Here is a 15,901-nt window from a genome sequence, read left to right on the forward strand (position 1 = left end):
TTACATTGCTGGTTAGTGGCAGAACAGGGATTCAAATCTTTCTCTTTGATCGCTGCATCATATATTTCTTTTTCTGGCGCATTTGGACTGGCTAGGACTTCAAGTGCATAATGCTGAATAGCAGTGGTTTGGGGGGCATTGTTAACTCATTAATAATCTCAAAGGGAACCCTTTCAACATTTCAACCATTAATTACGATATTTATATTTCAGTTATATTTGTAGATATATTTGTAGATACCCTTTATCAAAATTACTAAATTCTTTTCTAACTCTTAGTTTGCCAAGAATGTTTACCTTGGGAAATATGCTGAATTTTATTGGCTGCTATTTTGGGGGGAGGGTCATCTATCATGTAATTGTGATTTATTCCTTTAATGTGTTAACATAGTGAATTTGATTCTTTAAATGTTAAACTAACCTCCTGGGATAAACTTCAATATCAGAGTATGTAAGACTGGAATTATGTCTTCCTTGAATGTTTGGTAGAAATTGTTATTAAGGCTGTCTGGACCTTCTGAATTTTTTTTTTTTTTTATACCACGGAGGTCCACATTTTCAGGGTTAGTAAGCAATTCCTTTTCATTTACATAATAGGAGCAGCAAGGCGTGGCAAGCTCTTTCCCCTGTGATCACAGAGTTTGCTAATCCTAGAGTGTGGCAATTTGCTGGTTGTCTGGTGCTGACATATTCCTGCTTTTATTGTTTTCCTTTGCAGCTTTTTGCCTAATAATGTTGGAGCACCTATTTCTGCTACCTTTTGGCCTGCATGAAGGAGGTAAAACTTAGATATTTCACAACCCCATGTGTACCAGGTGCCTCCAAATTCTGAATTCAGGATACTAGGAAACCAGAAACCTTAAAAAGAAAGAAACTGTAGGCTCTCGGGGGCAAGAACCATATCTTTACTTTTTCCTATGTGTGTGCTTAATAAGTACTTCATCTACGGAGAGGGAATTGAGGATAAGCTTGCTATGATGGGGCAGAACTGAGCAAAGACATGAGAATATTTGTGGACCAAGGCCTCAGAGTTGGTGACCAATCACTTCATTACATTGTCCACTAGAATAAGTTTTGAAACAAGACAGTGGCTGAAACTTTTAACAAGGTTTTATGCCAAATAGGTTAATTCGTCAATATTCTAGGATGTATGACAGACACTGGAACATCTTTTTTCAGGGTTGGAATAGCCAAGGCATTTTACTTTTGTTTCCGGGGGCTTTTTTTTTCTGTTTAAGGAAAATGTAATACGTTCAGCTAAATAAAGAATCATCGTTGCTTTAAAGGTAATGTGCAAACTGATGTTTTAGAGACAAGTACTAAGAGTTTAAATAAACTGTGCACAAGACTTTCTTTCCCCGTCCCCCTTTTTCCCTTCTCTTTTTTCTTTGCTCCCCCCTTTCCCTTCTCTACCCTTCTTCCCACATTACCTTCCCCCATAACCACTGAAAATGACCATGTGTGATAGCATAGCTTTCTCTACATTCATATAATCTTACACAGTGCGTATATGTATTGATTATTGTCGCGATTTTCTCAATATCTATTGATTATTGTCGCGATTTTCTCAATATCTCAGAAATCAGTCCGAGTCACGTGATATAGCTCCAGTTCATTCGCTTTGATGGCTGCATGTTCATGGGTATTCACTTTGTGTCTCTTTTGTTTTGTTTTCCTCTCTACAAACACTGCAAGAAACATCCTCATACGTAAGTCCTTGTTTTCTGGTGGTTTGGAGTATGGGAGATGGATTCATGGAAATCAAATAGCTACTTTGAAAAGTATATGTATTTTTAACTTTAATAAGATTATCAGATTGCCTTCCCAAAAAGGTTGTCGCAATTTCCAATTCCACTAACAATACACGAGTCCTCTTTCCCCTGTATTCCACCAACAATAGATATTAGGAGCTTTATAGTTTTTGCAAGGCTGTTTGGTATAAAGTAATACCTACTACTTGATTTTTCATATCCCTGTGAGTGAATTTGTACATCTTTTTGTGTGGTTTTCTTTCTTATGAGGGGAGGGAAATGATGGTATTTGATTCACTGTTCTCTAAATTGACTTTAATATTTTTTGCCTATATTTTTTGTGTTGTTTTCTCCTTGTCAGTTTAAAAGATATCTTTATTATATATTATAGCTATCATAATAGCTCTATATTATATATATTACTATTAAGTTATATTTTTATTATATTTTTCTCTAAATCTAGTATTTGATTATTGACTTTAACTTTTCTTGCTGTGCATTTTTTTCTTCAAGTTTATTTAGAATTTGTTTTTTTTTTTTTTTTTTTTTTTTTTTGGCTGCGTTGGGTCTCCGTTGCTGTGCGTGGGCTTTCTCTGGTTGCGGTGAGTGGGGGCTACTCTTTTTTTTTTAACATCTTTATTGGAGTATAATTGCTTTACAATGGTGTGTTAGTTTCTGCTTTAGGGGGCTACTCTTCCGTTGCGGTGCGCAGGCTTGCTTGTTGTGGAGCACAGGCTCTAGGTGTGCGGGCTTCAGTAGTTGTGGCACGTGGGCTCAGTAGTTGTGGCTCACGGGCTCCAGAGCGCAGGCTCAGTAGTTGTGGCGCATGGGCTTAGTTGTTCCACGGCATGTGGGATCTTCCCTGACCAGGGCTCGAACCCGTGCCCCTTGCATTGGCAGGTGGATTCTTAACCACTGCGCCACCAGGGAAGCCCTATAATATTTATAAACTTAAAGAAGAGTTGCAAAGATAATTCAGAGGCTCCCCATACACTCTTTACTCATATATATTATTTTGCCATATGAAAGCTCTAATTTTCAAATGTGTCTAATGGTATATTTCAGGCCTCTAATCGTGGTTAAGGTCTCCCCTGCTCCTAAATGATACTTAGTCTCCTAGGTTTCTTGAGAGATTGTTATTTACTTTTTTACCTTTGCTTTAATCTGTATTGAATTTATGTGTATGTAATATGGAGGTCCAATCTTATTTTCTTCCATTTAGAAAGCTGTTTGTGATGACACTGTTATATAATCTATCCTTTCCCTGTGATCTGAATACTGTTTTTATACTGGAATTTCTAGATTTCTACAAAAAAGCCTGCTGGGATTTTTATTGTGATTCAATTGAATCTATAGATCAGTTGGGGGAAAATTAGCATCTTAATGATATTGACTCTTCTGATCCATGAATACATTGTATCTATCCATTTAGTTTTTTAAATTTCTTTAAACAGTGTTCTCTAGTTTTCAAAAACTGTTTTTGTAGATTTTTTTAAAAAAATCTCAATTTCTGATTTTTCATTAATAGGATACAGACATACCTTGTTTTATTGCCCTTTGCTCTATTGTGCTGTGAAGATATGGTGTTTAGTAAACTGAAGTTTTGTGGCAGATGATGGTTAGCACTTTTTAGCAATGGAGTATTTTTTTTTAAATTTAATTTATTTTTATTTTTGGCTGCGTTGGGTCTTCGTTGCGGTGCGCGGGCTTCTCATCGCAGTGGCTTCTCTTATTGTGGAGAACGGCGCGCGGGCTTCAGTAGTTGTGGCGCACGGGCTTCGTTGCTCCGCGGCATGTGGGATCTGCCCGGGCCAGGGCTCGAACCCGTGTCCCCTGCATTGGCAGGAGGACTCTTAACCACTGCGCCACCAGGGAAGCCCATCAATGGAGTTTTTTTTTAATTACGGTGCATACAATTTTTTAGACATAATGCTACTGCATACCTAATAGACTACAGTATAGTGTAAATGTAACTTTCATATGCACTGGGAAACCCCAAAATTCATATGACTCACTTTATTGTGATATTCACAATAAACCTGCAATATCTCCAAGGTTGCCTGTATAGCAATACAATTTTTGTAGATTGATCTGGAAATCCTACAAACTTCTAAGTCATTTATTAATTCTAATAATTTTTTGGCAGATTCTCTAGGATTCTTCTACACAGACGATCATGTCTACAAATAAAGACAGCTTTATTTCTTCCTTTCCAGTCTGGAAGCCTTTAGTAACTTCTTTTTTTCCTTCTTTTACCGGCTTCAACCTCCAATACAGCATTAAATGGGAATGGTTAAGACTAGACATGCTCATTTCCCATTGTAGCATGGAAGTATTTAGTCTTTCACACATCCATAGCTTTTATTCCTTCTGATAAAGTAAAGGGGTGACCATGCTTAAAGGGGTGGCACACTTAAAGGGGGTGACCTGTTTGAAATGATTGGAATTTGACCCTAAGTTGTTGTCTGAATTGGATGGTTTGCTTTTTTCCCCCCTCAATTTTAAAAATTGATATATAGTTCACATATAAAATAAGAAAAATAGAAAACCGAGTTTGGTTTGTAAGTATCCTGACTGGTTTCTGACCACTTCGCAGTGAAGCATGCCGACAGTGGCAGAGTTTCAAACTAAGTTTCCAGTGCACTGTGACACTGGAAATTCTACAGTAAAGTAATTCAATCAGACTGAGCTCTTTCTTCTCATCAACACAAGTCAATTTAAAAATATGGCTTAGATTTTACCTCTTCCTGAAAATGTTCTTGATTAACTTTGGCCCTTTTAATAACTTTGACACTTGAACGTTATATTGATGCTTTTTTTTTTCCTACTAGAGTCTCTTGAACTTGGTTTTATTTTCCGTTTCTTCCAAATTAGTCATAAGCTCATTAAAAGCAGGAGCTATCTTTTTATTTATCCCCTACAATACTTTATTCAGAGGGTCATAAATGGTTTAGTTCACTTAGATGCTTATGCAACTCAGATATTAATTAGTTATTACACACTCAGCTTCTAGGACAGTGGGTGTATATTCCAACTTGCCTAAGAATCACAAGAAGTATTTTAAAATTTAGATTCCCAACCCCTGGACTCTAAGATTTCCAAGTGATTCTGATGCAAATATTCCAAGAATTACTGTTTGAGAAATATTTATAGAGTGTCACTGTAAAGTTCTCAGTAATAGGAACTTCTCTAATCTGAATTTTGGAAACCAGGGTACCTTTTAGGGCAGTGTTCTTTTAGATTCATTCATTCAACATTTGCTAAGCACCTACCAAGCTATGCCAGACTCTGAATATACCTCTGTGTTGGCTCACTCTCAGAACAGTGACAGGTTGGAAAAGACACACGCGACTACAAATAGGTTGTTAAACTCAACATGTGGAGTCATCTCTTGGCTGTTGTGACATGACTGATTTCCAGGAGATGGCACCAGACCCCTTCTCTGGCTATCCCATTTCTATTGGCGTGGTTTTAATGTGTGTGACTTACCCAGTAAGTAAATATAAAGGTGTCCCTAATATTTGAAAATAGCTTTATTATCCTTTTCTAACAATATAGATGAGATCATTATACTTATGGGAAGAAAGGAGTTCTATACATAGAAGGTAAGATAAGGAACTTATGAAGTAACACCAGGCATTTTACGAGAACTACATGATCCTACAACCCTCCTCATTTTGCAGATGAGGAATCTAAAGTCTTCAAGGTTATACAGCTCCTGAGTATCAATTAAATCCTGAGCTGGGATTTAATTCTAGGTTTATCTAATGCCAAAGTCTATGCACTAAAGCAGTTTCCCAGAAATAAAGAAGGGGCAGCTCTGTCTCCTGCTGCTTTTTCACTGATCTTTATTAATTAACCTTCAACCATCTCTTTTATTTGATTTTTGGCAAAAGGTATCAAAACTGATAAACTTGACGAAATGCATTGTATTCTGGAGACAGATTTCGCACTAACAGACGTCTCTCGTGTGGGGAATTGAGAGAGGCAGCAGCCCATGACTTCCACATCAGTCCTTAGGGGTCCTTTTGGTCTGGGTGGTGCCAACTGGCTAACAGAGTAAAACAAATTCCTAATGAACCCGCTTTGCTTCATCCTGTTTCTAGATAGCAAACCCATGAAATAATAGAAAGGCAAGTATAATAAACTATCTTTGAACTCACTCTAATGTAAGTTTTGCTATAACTCATGATTAATCTTGATATCTTGCTCATGAAGGAGGTACTCTCTGCATATCCCTAAATAGATTAGCGCTCATTCTGAGCAATTCAGAAGTATAATAGCCAGTTTAGATTCGGTGTTACAGCTGCTCTTGCAGCTTTGCTTCTTCACCTTTCAGTTTCACCTCCTTTGCCCACAAATCTCAGCAAAAGGGCAAAACCAACGCAGTCACCACTTCTCAGCGTTTCATACTATACAATATTCTGTTGTGTTCTTATTTGGGCTTCAGTATAAATAAAGGGATTAGCTTTAGGTGAGACTATCTCTAAAAAATTTCTTTAGGCTACAAGAGTGTAACACAATTCTATGACTAAGAAAAGCCTTCTGGATTTGATCCAGGTGGTTGAGAGCAGTTTCAATAGTGATGGGAGGTAGAAGCCAAATTTCTTTCAAAACAGGAAATTTGGGAGGTGGGGAAAATGGAGAAAATTATCTATTTTTGAAAACAGGATGGTGTAGAAAAGGATGGAAGCTTGGATGTTGAAAGAGGGACTCTTCTTTAGGTGGTGGGAAGAGTTGAGGCAGTTTGTAGGCTGAGAGCGGGGGCAGTAATAGAAAGGGACATATTGCAGATGCAAAAGAGGTGTTATTCTTGGGGGTGGGATCAAGGATCAGCATTAGGAAGGAGAGGAATACTGCTTTCTGGGAGAGAGAAGGAGCAGGGAACATTTGGTCATAAGCCAAGAGGAAAGGAAGCTGATTGGAGCAGTCATATGGGATGGCCTCAGTTATTTCTGCTAAGGTCAGGAGGCTGAGGGTAGCCAGGGCAGTGGACCATGGGATCATGCGGTAACAACTGCAGAGGCTGGACATTAACTGATGGGCCACAGTTAGGAGACGTAGAATCCTAGACTCAGGTTCTATACAGAGGGAGCTTTCATATTGTCCATGAACCAGAAATAATGATAGTCTCTTCTGTCGTGTATAGCTTAAAAGGTATTTTCATAGGTTATTCCACAACAAACATGATTGTCAGCGAGATGGTATCTATTAATCATTTAAAATATGCAAACTTAATGATTATGATTTGCTCAGGTATATTGTCATGTATAGTTTTCAGAGCCTGTGTTTTTTTTGTCTCTCCTTTTCTGTTTTACTATTTTGTCCTTCACTCCTAGTCTAGAAACTGCTTAAAAAGGTCCCTAAGGCATGAGTTTAAACTTTGATGATAAATCACCCTCACTCTAATAGAGAATTACTTTGAGACTTTTCTACTTCTGGATGCATGATTTACAGCAACCCATCAGATACAACAAGTGCAAACATCCTGCTGAAATAATATATGTACCCTAAAATATAATGATAAAGTTAGCAATGCTTCTCTTTCATTCCATGCAGATTTATTGAGTCTCTACTGTGTCAGGCATTTTGCTCATCAAGATAGGGAACAGAACTAAACGAGACATTTTCTGTCATAGACAAGTCAACTCAGAACACCGCAGCAGTGCTTAGAACTATGATAGAGCTGTGCGCATGGCACCATGAGGAAACAAAGACAGATCATCTAACTCAGCCAAGGGAGGTGAGGAAAACCCTCTGGATTTTAAAATCCATTTGAACTGGATTTTAAAAGATGACTAAGAATTCACTCTTGTGGGTTTTTCTGGAGGGAAGAGGGAAGAAAGAAGAGCATCGGGAGCAGGGAAACATTCCGTGCGAAAGCAGTCAGTGTATTTTTTTTGTTTTTTTTAAGTTATTTATTTATTTTTGGCTGCGTTGGGTCTTTGTTGCTGCGCGTGGGCTTTCTCTAGTTGCAGCGAGCAGGGGCTACTCTTCGTTGTGGTGCGTGGGCTTCTCATTGTGGTGGCTTCTCTTGCTGTGGAGCGTGGGATCTAGGCGCGTGGGCTTCAGTAGTTGTGGCACGTGGGCTCAGTAGTTGTGGCTCGCGGGTTCAATAGTTGCGGTGCACGGGCTTAGTTGCTCCGCGGCATGTGGGATCTTCCTGGACCGGGGCTTGAACCAGCATCCCCTGCATTGGCAGGTGGATTCTTAACCACTGCGCCACCAGGGAAGCCCTGAAAGCAGACAGTGTTGAGTGAGTGCACCATACTGGGTAATGAAACAAGTTGCCTGGATGAAGTATTGGATGTGGAGTTTGAGAGAGCAAGGGAAGTCTAGGATGAAGCCAAAGTTCCTGGCCGAGGCCAGTGTATGAATGCTGGTAACTTTCACTAAACAAGTGAAGCCTAAGTTTGAGGGAACAGAGTTTAGTTTGGGGGACATTACATTTGTAGTAATGAGACATCCAGGTGGAGATGAAACATGTGAAGTTGGCTTTACAGGCCAGGAACTCATGAAAGATTTAAGGACTTAAGGTGGAAGAGATACAGAAACAGACTGTGAGAGATTAAGTCTTTGGATATAATTACAAACAATCCAAAATCTCAGTGGCCCAACACAAAAAAAGCTTCTTTCCTGTTTAGGCTCTCCGCCCAGGGCAGATTAGCAGGCCTCTGCTTCAGGCCCACACTCAAAGCACCAGGCTGCTGGAGGGGTCATCATCTTGTGACCCACGAACTGGAACATGAGGCCTTCTCAGTCACTGCAGCGAGGGAAAAGGCTGGGCGTGAGGGCTCTGTGCCAGCTCGTGCATACTCTGGCCCAGAAGTGACGGACAGCTTTTACCTCTACCCCAGCGGTCCCCAACCTTTTTGGCAGCAGGGACCCGTTTCGTGGAACACAGTTTTTCCACCGACGGGGGTGGTTCGGTGGTAACGTGAGCGAACGGAGAGGATGGTCCAGGCGTGCTGAGTGCAAGTGATGGGGATCGATGGGGAGCGGCAGTGAAGCCTCACTCGCTCGCCCGCTGCTCACCTCCTGCTGTGCAGCCCGGTTCCTACCAGGTGCGGACCAGCACGGGTCCGCGGTCCGGGGGTTGGGGACCCCTGCTCTACCCTATTGGCAGAAGAGGTCACCTGGCTCCAACCAATCACAAAGAGGCTGAAAAGTACCGTTTTGAGTATGCCCAGAAGGGGAAGAAAACCAAGTACTGGTTAAGAGTGGTAATGCCTGACTAGGAAAAGAACTATTTGTATAATTAAAACTCTGATATTGCTACCATTTCATGTGCAGCATGCAGCTATCTACTTTATCCAATTATAATTACTTCAGGCTTTATCACACAAAGCTTAGGCTCCACTAGTACTAAGGTGAAATGCAGTTCCCCAAACAGGTCCAGATATTTCACCCTTTCATGCAACACGCACCATCACTATGCATCTTGATGCCTTTGTGTCTCCTCTGCCTGGCACATCCTTTTCTCGCATCCAAATGGCAAACTCAAGCTGCAACATTAACTCCTTGAAACCTTTCCTAACCTTCTCACGGCAGGGCTGGGCACTCCTCTTGCTCTGTGTAATCACTAAATGCCTCTATTGGGGTACCAAAGCTGGTAAATTTACATATCCATTGCCTCTAGTAAGCCGTAACTCTTAAAGGCCAGGCACCTTACTCATTATTCCATTCATATATTTAAAATTTTCCGTTACACAGCGCAGTGCATATGAGTTCAAAAGAAAGACTGCCCAGGTTTGAACCTTGGACTGGCCATTTGCTGCATTTGTAATCCTTGTTAATTCATAAGGATTTAATTTAACTTAAATTTTCTGTTTTTAATTTTCTCTGTGCCATGGTTTCCTCATCTGTAACAGAGTTATTAGGATTAAACTAGACAATGTATGATAAACTGGGCACAGTGTCTGGCACAAAGTGAAGCTAAAAAAAAATATCACCTGCAATTTTTTTTACATTGAAATATATTTGACATATAACATTGTATAAGTTTACAGTGTACTACATGTTACTTGATACATTTCTATACTACAATATGATTGCTGTGGTACTGCTAGCTAGCACCTTTATCACATCACATAATTATCATTTCTTCTTTGTGGTGGGACTAATTAAGGTCTAGTCTCTTAGCAAGTTTGATGTTTATAATACAATATTGTTATCTATAATCACTACGCTGTGTTAGATCTCTAGGACTTATTTATCTACTAGTTGTTAGTTTGGACCCTTAAACAACATCTCTTCTATTCCCCCACCCCTAACCCCCTGATATGCACCATTTTACACTGTTTTTATGAATTCAGCTTTAAGATTCCACATATAGGTGGTATCACACAGTATTTGTCTCTGACTTATGTCACTTAGTATAATACCCTCAAGGTCCATCCACGTTGTCACAAATGACAGGATTTCCTTCATTCTCATAGCTGAATAATATTCCTTTGAGTATATATATTCCATATCTTCTTTATTCATCAGTTGATGGGCACTTTAAAGTATCAGGTCTTATAAGTCCTTGATCTATTTTTAGTTAATTTTTCTGAGTGGTATAAGAGGAGTCCAATTTCTTTTTTCTGCATTTGTTTACCCAGTTTTCCCAATACCATTTGTTGAAGAGACTACCCTTTCCCCATTGGGTGTTTATGGTTCCCTTGTCTAATATTAGTTGGCATATATGTGGAGGTTTAATTCTGGGGTCTCTATTCTGTTCCATTGGTCTGTGTCTGTTTTTATGCCAGTACCATACTGTTTTAATTATTGTGGTTTATTGTATAGTTTGAAGTCAAAGTGTGATGCCTCCAGCTTTGCTCTTCTCTCTCATAATTGCTTTGGTTATAGGGGTCTTTTGTGGCTCCATACAAATTTTTAGGATTTCTTTTTCTATTTCTGTCAAAAATGCCATTTGAATTTTGATAGGGATTGCACTGAATCTATAGATGGCTTTGGATAATATGGACATTTTAACAATATTAATTCTTCCAATTCATGAGTGTGGGGTATCTTTCCATTTGTTTGAGTCATCTTTGATTTCCTTTTTTTAAAATTTATTTATTTGGGGCTGTGTTGGGTCTTTGTTGCTGTGCACAGGTTTTATTTAGTTGCGGTGAGCAGGGGCTACTCTTCGTTGTGGTGCGCAGGCTTCTCATTGCGGTGGCCTCTCTTGTTGCAGAACATGGGCTCTAGGCTCAGTAGTTGTGGCTCGCGGGCTCTAGAGCACAGGATCAGTAGTTGTGGCACATGGGCTTAGTTGCTCCACAGCATGTGGGATCTTCCTGGACCAGGGCTCGAACCCGTGTCCCCTGCAGGTGGATTCTCAACCACTGCGCCACCAGGGAAGCCCATCATCTTTGATTTCTTTAAACAAAGTCTTGTAGTTTTCGTTGTACAGATCCTTCACTTCCTTGAGTAAATTTATTCCTGGTATTTTGCTTTGATGCTATTGTGAGTGGGATAGTTTTATTTTTCAGGTGTTTCATTGTTAGTGTACAGAAATGCAACTGATCTCTGTATGATGATTTTGTATCCTGCAAATTTACTAAATTTGTTGATTAGTTCTAAGAGTTTTTTTGGTTGAGACTTTGGGATTTTCTATATGGTCGTCCCTTGGTATCTGTGGGGGACTGGTTTCTGGAATCCCCACCAATACCAAAATTCATAGATGCACAAGTCCCTTATATAAACCTCTCATGGATTCTAAATCTGTAGATTCAATCAACCCCAGAATTCAAGCCATGGATACAGAGGGCTGACTGTATATAAAATCATATCGTCTATCTGCAAATAATGAAAATTTTACTTCTTCCTTTCCTATTTGGATGCCTTTTCTTTCATTGTCTTGCCTAGTTGCTCTAGTGAGAACTTCTGATACTAGTATTGATTAAGAATGGTGAGAGTGTGCATCCTTGTTCCTTAGAGGAAAAGCTTTCAATTTTTCACTCTTGAGTATGTTTGCTGTGGGCTTGTCACGTATGGCCTATATTATGTTGAGGTTATGTTTCTTCCATATCCAATCTGTTGCGGGTTTTTATCATGAAAGGATGTTGCATTTTGCTATATGCTTTTTTCTGCATCTACTGAGATCATCATGTGATTTATTTCTTTCATTCTGTTAATATGGTATATAAGATTTATTAACTCACGTGTTGAACCATTCTTGTATCCCAAGGATAAATCCCACTTAGTCATATATTTAGGTGTTCCTACGTTGAGCCCATACATCTTTATGATTGTTATAAATTCTTGCTTACTGACCCCCTTTATCATTGCATAATGACTTTCTTTGCTTCTTGTTATTGTTTTTGGCTTAAGGTCTATTTTGTCTGATATTAGTATGGTTATCCCCACTTTTTGTGGTTTCCACTTGCATGGATTATCTTCTTCCATCCCTTCATTTTGAGCCTGTGTGCCTTTAAAGCTGAAGTGAGTCTCCTGAAGGAAACATATAGTTGGGTCTTGTTTTTTTTTAATCAATCCAGCCACTCTGTACCTTTTAACTGTTGAATTCAATCCATACATTCAGAGTAATTATTGAGATGTATGGACTTACTATTGCCATCTTATTGATTGCTTTCTGGTTTCTATTTCCATTGTTTCTGTTTTTTCCTTATGTTTCTTTTTCCTTTTGTTTCATCTTGGTAAACTGGTGATTTTCCATGGTGATATGCTGTTTTCCCTTTCTGAAATCTTTCATGAATCTGCCCTAGACTTTTGCTTTGTGGTTACCATGAGGCTTAGCTAAAACAGCTCATAGATGAAACAGTCCATTTTACACTGACAGCATCTTCATTCACCTATGAAGACTCCTCCCTTCACTAGCCCCCCCTTTTACATTTTTGATGTCACAGTCTATCTTTTTATGTTGTGTAATTATAGTAGCTATAGTTACTTTTAATACTCTTTTCTTTTAACCTTTATCTGTAATTGAGTGGCTAATATACCATCTTATTATAGAATTAGAATTTTCTAAATTTGAGCATGTATTTTTCACCTTTACAAGTATAAAGGTGTTTTCATGTCATTGATGAGCCTCTTTTCATGTCAGCTTGAAGAACTCCTTTCAACATTTCTTGCAAGGCAGGCCTAATGGTGATAAACTCCCTCAGCTTTTGTTTGTCTTGAGAAAGTCTTTATTTTTCCTTCATATCTGAAGAATAACTTTGCTAGATAGAATATTCTTGGCTGGGAGTTTTTAATCTTTCAATGCTTTGAATATGTAATCCCACTCTCTCCTAGCCTGCAGGGGTTTTGGTGAGAAACCTGTTGATAGCCCAATGGATGTACCTTTGTAGGTTACACTTTTTTTTCCCCCCCGGCTGCCTTTAGAATTCTTTATCTTTGATTTTTGGTAGTTTCATTACAACGTGTCTTGGAGAAGGTATTTTCACATTTAGATAACAGGGTGATCTATTAGCTTTGTGAATTTGGATGTCCAAGTCTCTCCAGATTTGGGAAGTTTTCAGCTATTATTTCTTTAAGTAAACTTTCTGTCCCCTTCTCCCTCTGGATCCCCAATTCTTCTAGTATTGATATTTGCTCTCTGTCTCAAGTCCCATAGAGCATGCATGCTTTCTTTGCTCTTATTTATTTCAAAATTCTCATCCCCTAAGTCATTTATTCTGTCTTCCATCTGCTCTGCGCTACTGCAGAGGCTCTCCAGTGCATTCTTCATCTCATTCATTGAATTCTTCAGCTCCAGAATTTCTGTTTAGTTCTTTTTTGTCATTTTTTGGTAAAGAGTTAATTTTGTTCACGTATTTTCCTTCCTATTGTCATTTCTGAGTTTTCTTGTAGCTCACTTCAGAACAGCTTCTTCAGAAGAGGAGTTTCTTCAGCTATTCTGATCTCTTTATCAGCTACATCAGAGTATTCTGTGACTTTGAGCTCGATTGTTGGAGAATTATTGGTATCTTTTGGAGGTGACATATTTTCTTGATTTTTCATGTTCCTTGTATTTTTGTGTTGCTGTTTTTGCATTTGAAGTAGCAGGCACCTCCTTAAATCTTTACTGGTTGCCTTCAGTTGGGATACTAATCATTGGTGTTGCTATATGAGGGGTTTCCTCGGTTTCTGAATGGGTAGACCTGCTCCACTCTTCTTGTTCTGCCTTGTGGCAGAATTCTTAACCTTTTATGTTTCTCCAGACCGGCTGCTGGAAACCTCTCTTTTGTCTTCCAGAAGGTAGTGTTATAGCTCCAGTTGCAATTTCTCCCTTACCCACAGACTCTGGTCCATCCTTCTGAGAATACTCCAACTACTGCGCCTGCTCTCACTGCTGCAGCACTCAGGAGCATGCAGAAGGATCTGGCCACAGAATGGCAGGAGGTGTGGGTTTAGCACTTGGGGTGTTGGGGATGCCCACGGACCCAGCGGGGAGATCCCTAAGTAGGGTACTCCCAGAGGCTTGTGGGCAGACTTCCTGCTGAAGTCCTGAAGCTGTCTGCAGGAACTGTGCTCCTTTAATGCCCTTGATATTCTTATCTGCTTCCTTCACTTTCTCTTCCCTTCCTTCAGTCATGGAGGTCCCCCCTCAGGACTCCGGCTGGGGAGAAACAAGTTTCTCCAGGTGTGACCCCCAACAGTTGGGACAGCCCGGCACTTGCTCACTGCTTCCCACCTCCTCCACGGGAGAGGCTGCCCCATGCAGCTAGTACTGGGTATGTAACTGTCAACAAAAGAGAACGTTTCCTTTTTATGTTCCTACTGTAAAGTTACTAACACACTCCATCATGTACTTGCACAGAAACTTAGTATCATTCAAAAGGAGAAGACTGTTTTGTTCATTTGCTTGAAGACTAGAGTTAAATACCCATCACAGCAGATTTTCATTTATGAGCTTAGGAAAGAATAGTTTTTTTAAAAAATGGCACAGTTTGAAACCATTTACCCACAATACTTTAAATATTCTTTAATTATTAAATATTAGATAATAATGGATATGGTAATAATGAATGTGATAGTCATCTTTCGTCTGCTCTTCTAAAGAGCAAGAAAATGCTTCAGAAGAAGAACCCTGACCAAAGACTACAGGAATAAATGACAGCACACTGATAGAGACCTGAAGGTTTTATCGTAAGAAACACCTTTACTCTGACCCAGTTAACAAGGGAGCTCTCAATATAAAGAGTTCTTCACTTTCCCTTTTGCACGAAGGGAATAAATATGATTATGCTTAAAGGAGGAGGGAAAAAAAGAAAAAAAGAGGGAGAAGTCATTTAAAATGTTTGGGGGAAGTGTGGGAGTGACAATTCAAATAGAAATGCAGGCTTAGTTGCTTTTTATACAGTGGTTGTTTCGTTATTGCTTATATAAGCAACACATAAGGGAAACTTGCCTTTAAAAATCTAGTAAAAAGTAGTAGAATTTCAGGCAATTTTTGTTCTTAATTATTAGGCAATGCTTCCATATTAGAAAAAAATAAGTTCCTCTTATAGCTCTAAATTAATAATCACAATTTATTTAATAATCATTTCATATTATAGACTTAAGTGTTACATTTCATCTTAGAGGCCTGTAATCCACAAGTAGTATAAAATGGGATTTATATATATCTTAGCAGGAAATAAAAGTGATGTAATAATCACTGTTAATGATTTTCACTTTTAAAAATGAACTGTAAAGAAGTACATTTCTATCAAACTTAACAGGACTCCTTCATACCCAAAGAAGTATAATTTAACTCAAAATTTTAACAAGTTACTAAAAGAAAATGTATAATATAAATTAAAATGCATCTTAACGAGTTCCAGATATACTTATTATTAAATATAAAGATGTTAGCTCTGGTACATAAGAAAATATTTACAACTAATAAAAAGCAGATTGTAGAATATATGTGTTCTATGTATAAAAATAAGTAAAATAGTTTATAGTCCAGACCAAGGGATCTTTTCTAAGCCAGGTTTTACCCATGCAACTCTATTACAATACCATCTCATTAGCATTACTGGAACACATACATGCATGGAAGAAATCTAACAATAATCTTTATTTAAAGCTCATACTGCCTTTTGAGGGCCTGCACGTCTTCTAAAGTAAAATGTTTGTTTCGTGTGTCTGAGAGGTCATCAAAGAGCTGTTTAATCTGCTCCTTTTGGCCCTTGCTAATCAGTGTCAACATCATCTGAAAGAAGGAGAAAAATT

At 38.8% G+C, this 15,901-nt stretch overlaps 1 protein-coding gene across 2 annotated transcripts in view; it reads right to left on the reverse strand.

Moving 5' to 3' along the window:
• Window positions 1–2,274: 2,274 nt before the first annotated feature.
• SPAG1 (sperm associated antigen 1) overlaps window positions 2,275–15,901 on the reverse strand; it is a 110,616-nt gene continuing 96,989 nt past the window's right edge. For both annotated transcript variants that reach the window (XM_022584695.3, XM_022584696.3), the window contains one exon: window positions 2,275–15,881. In XM_022584695.3, coding sequence (XP_022440403.3) covers window positions 15,750–15,881 — 132 coding nt within the window. In that variant the 3' untranslated portion in view covers window positions 2,275–15,749. The remainder of the gene's footprint in view (window positions 15,882–15,901) is intronic.

Source organism: Delphinapterus leucas, chromosome 17 (genome assembly GCF_059928025.1).
Source record: "Delphinapterus leucas isolate spDelLeu-1000000601 "Yukka" chromosome 17, BTC_Dleu_Yukka2, whole genome shotgun sequence".
In the NCBI taxonomy this organism is placed as follows: Eukaryota; Metazoa; Chordata; class Mammalia; order Artiodactyla; family Monodontidae; genus Delphinapterus; species Delphinapterus leucas.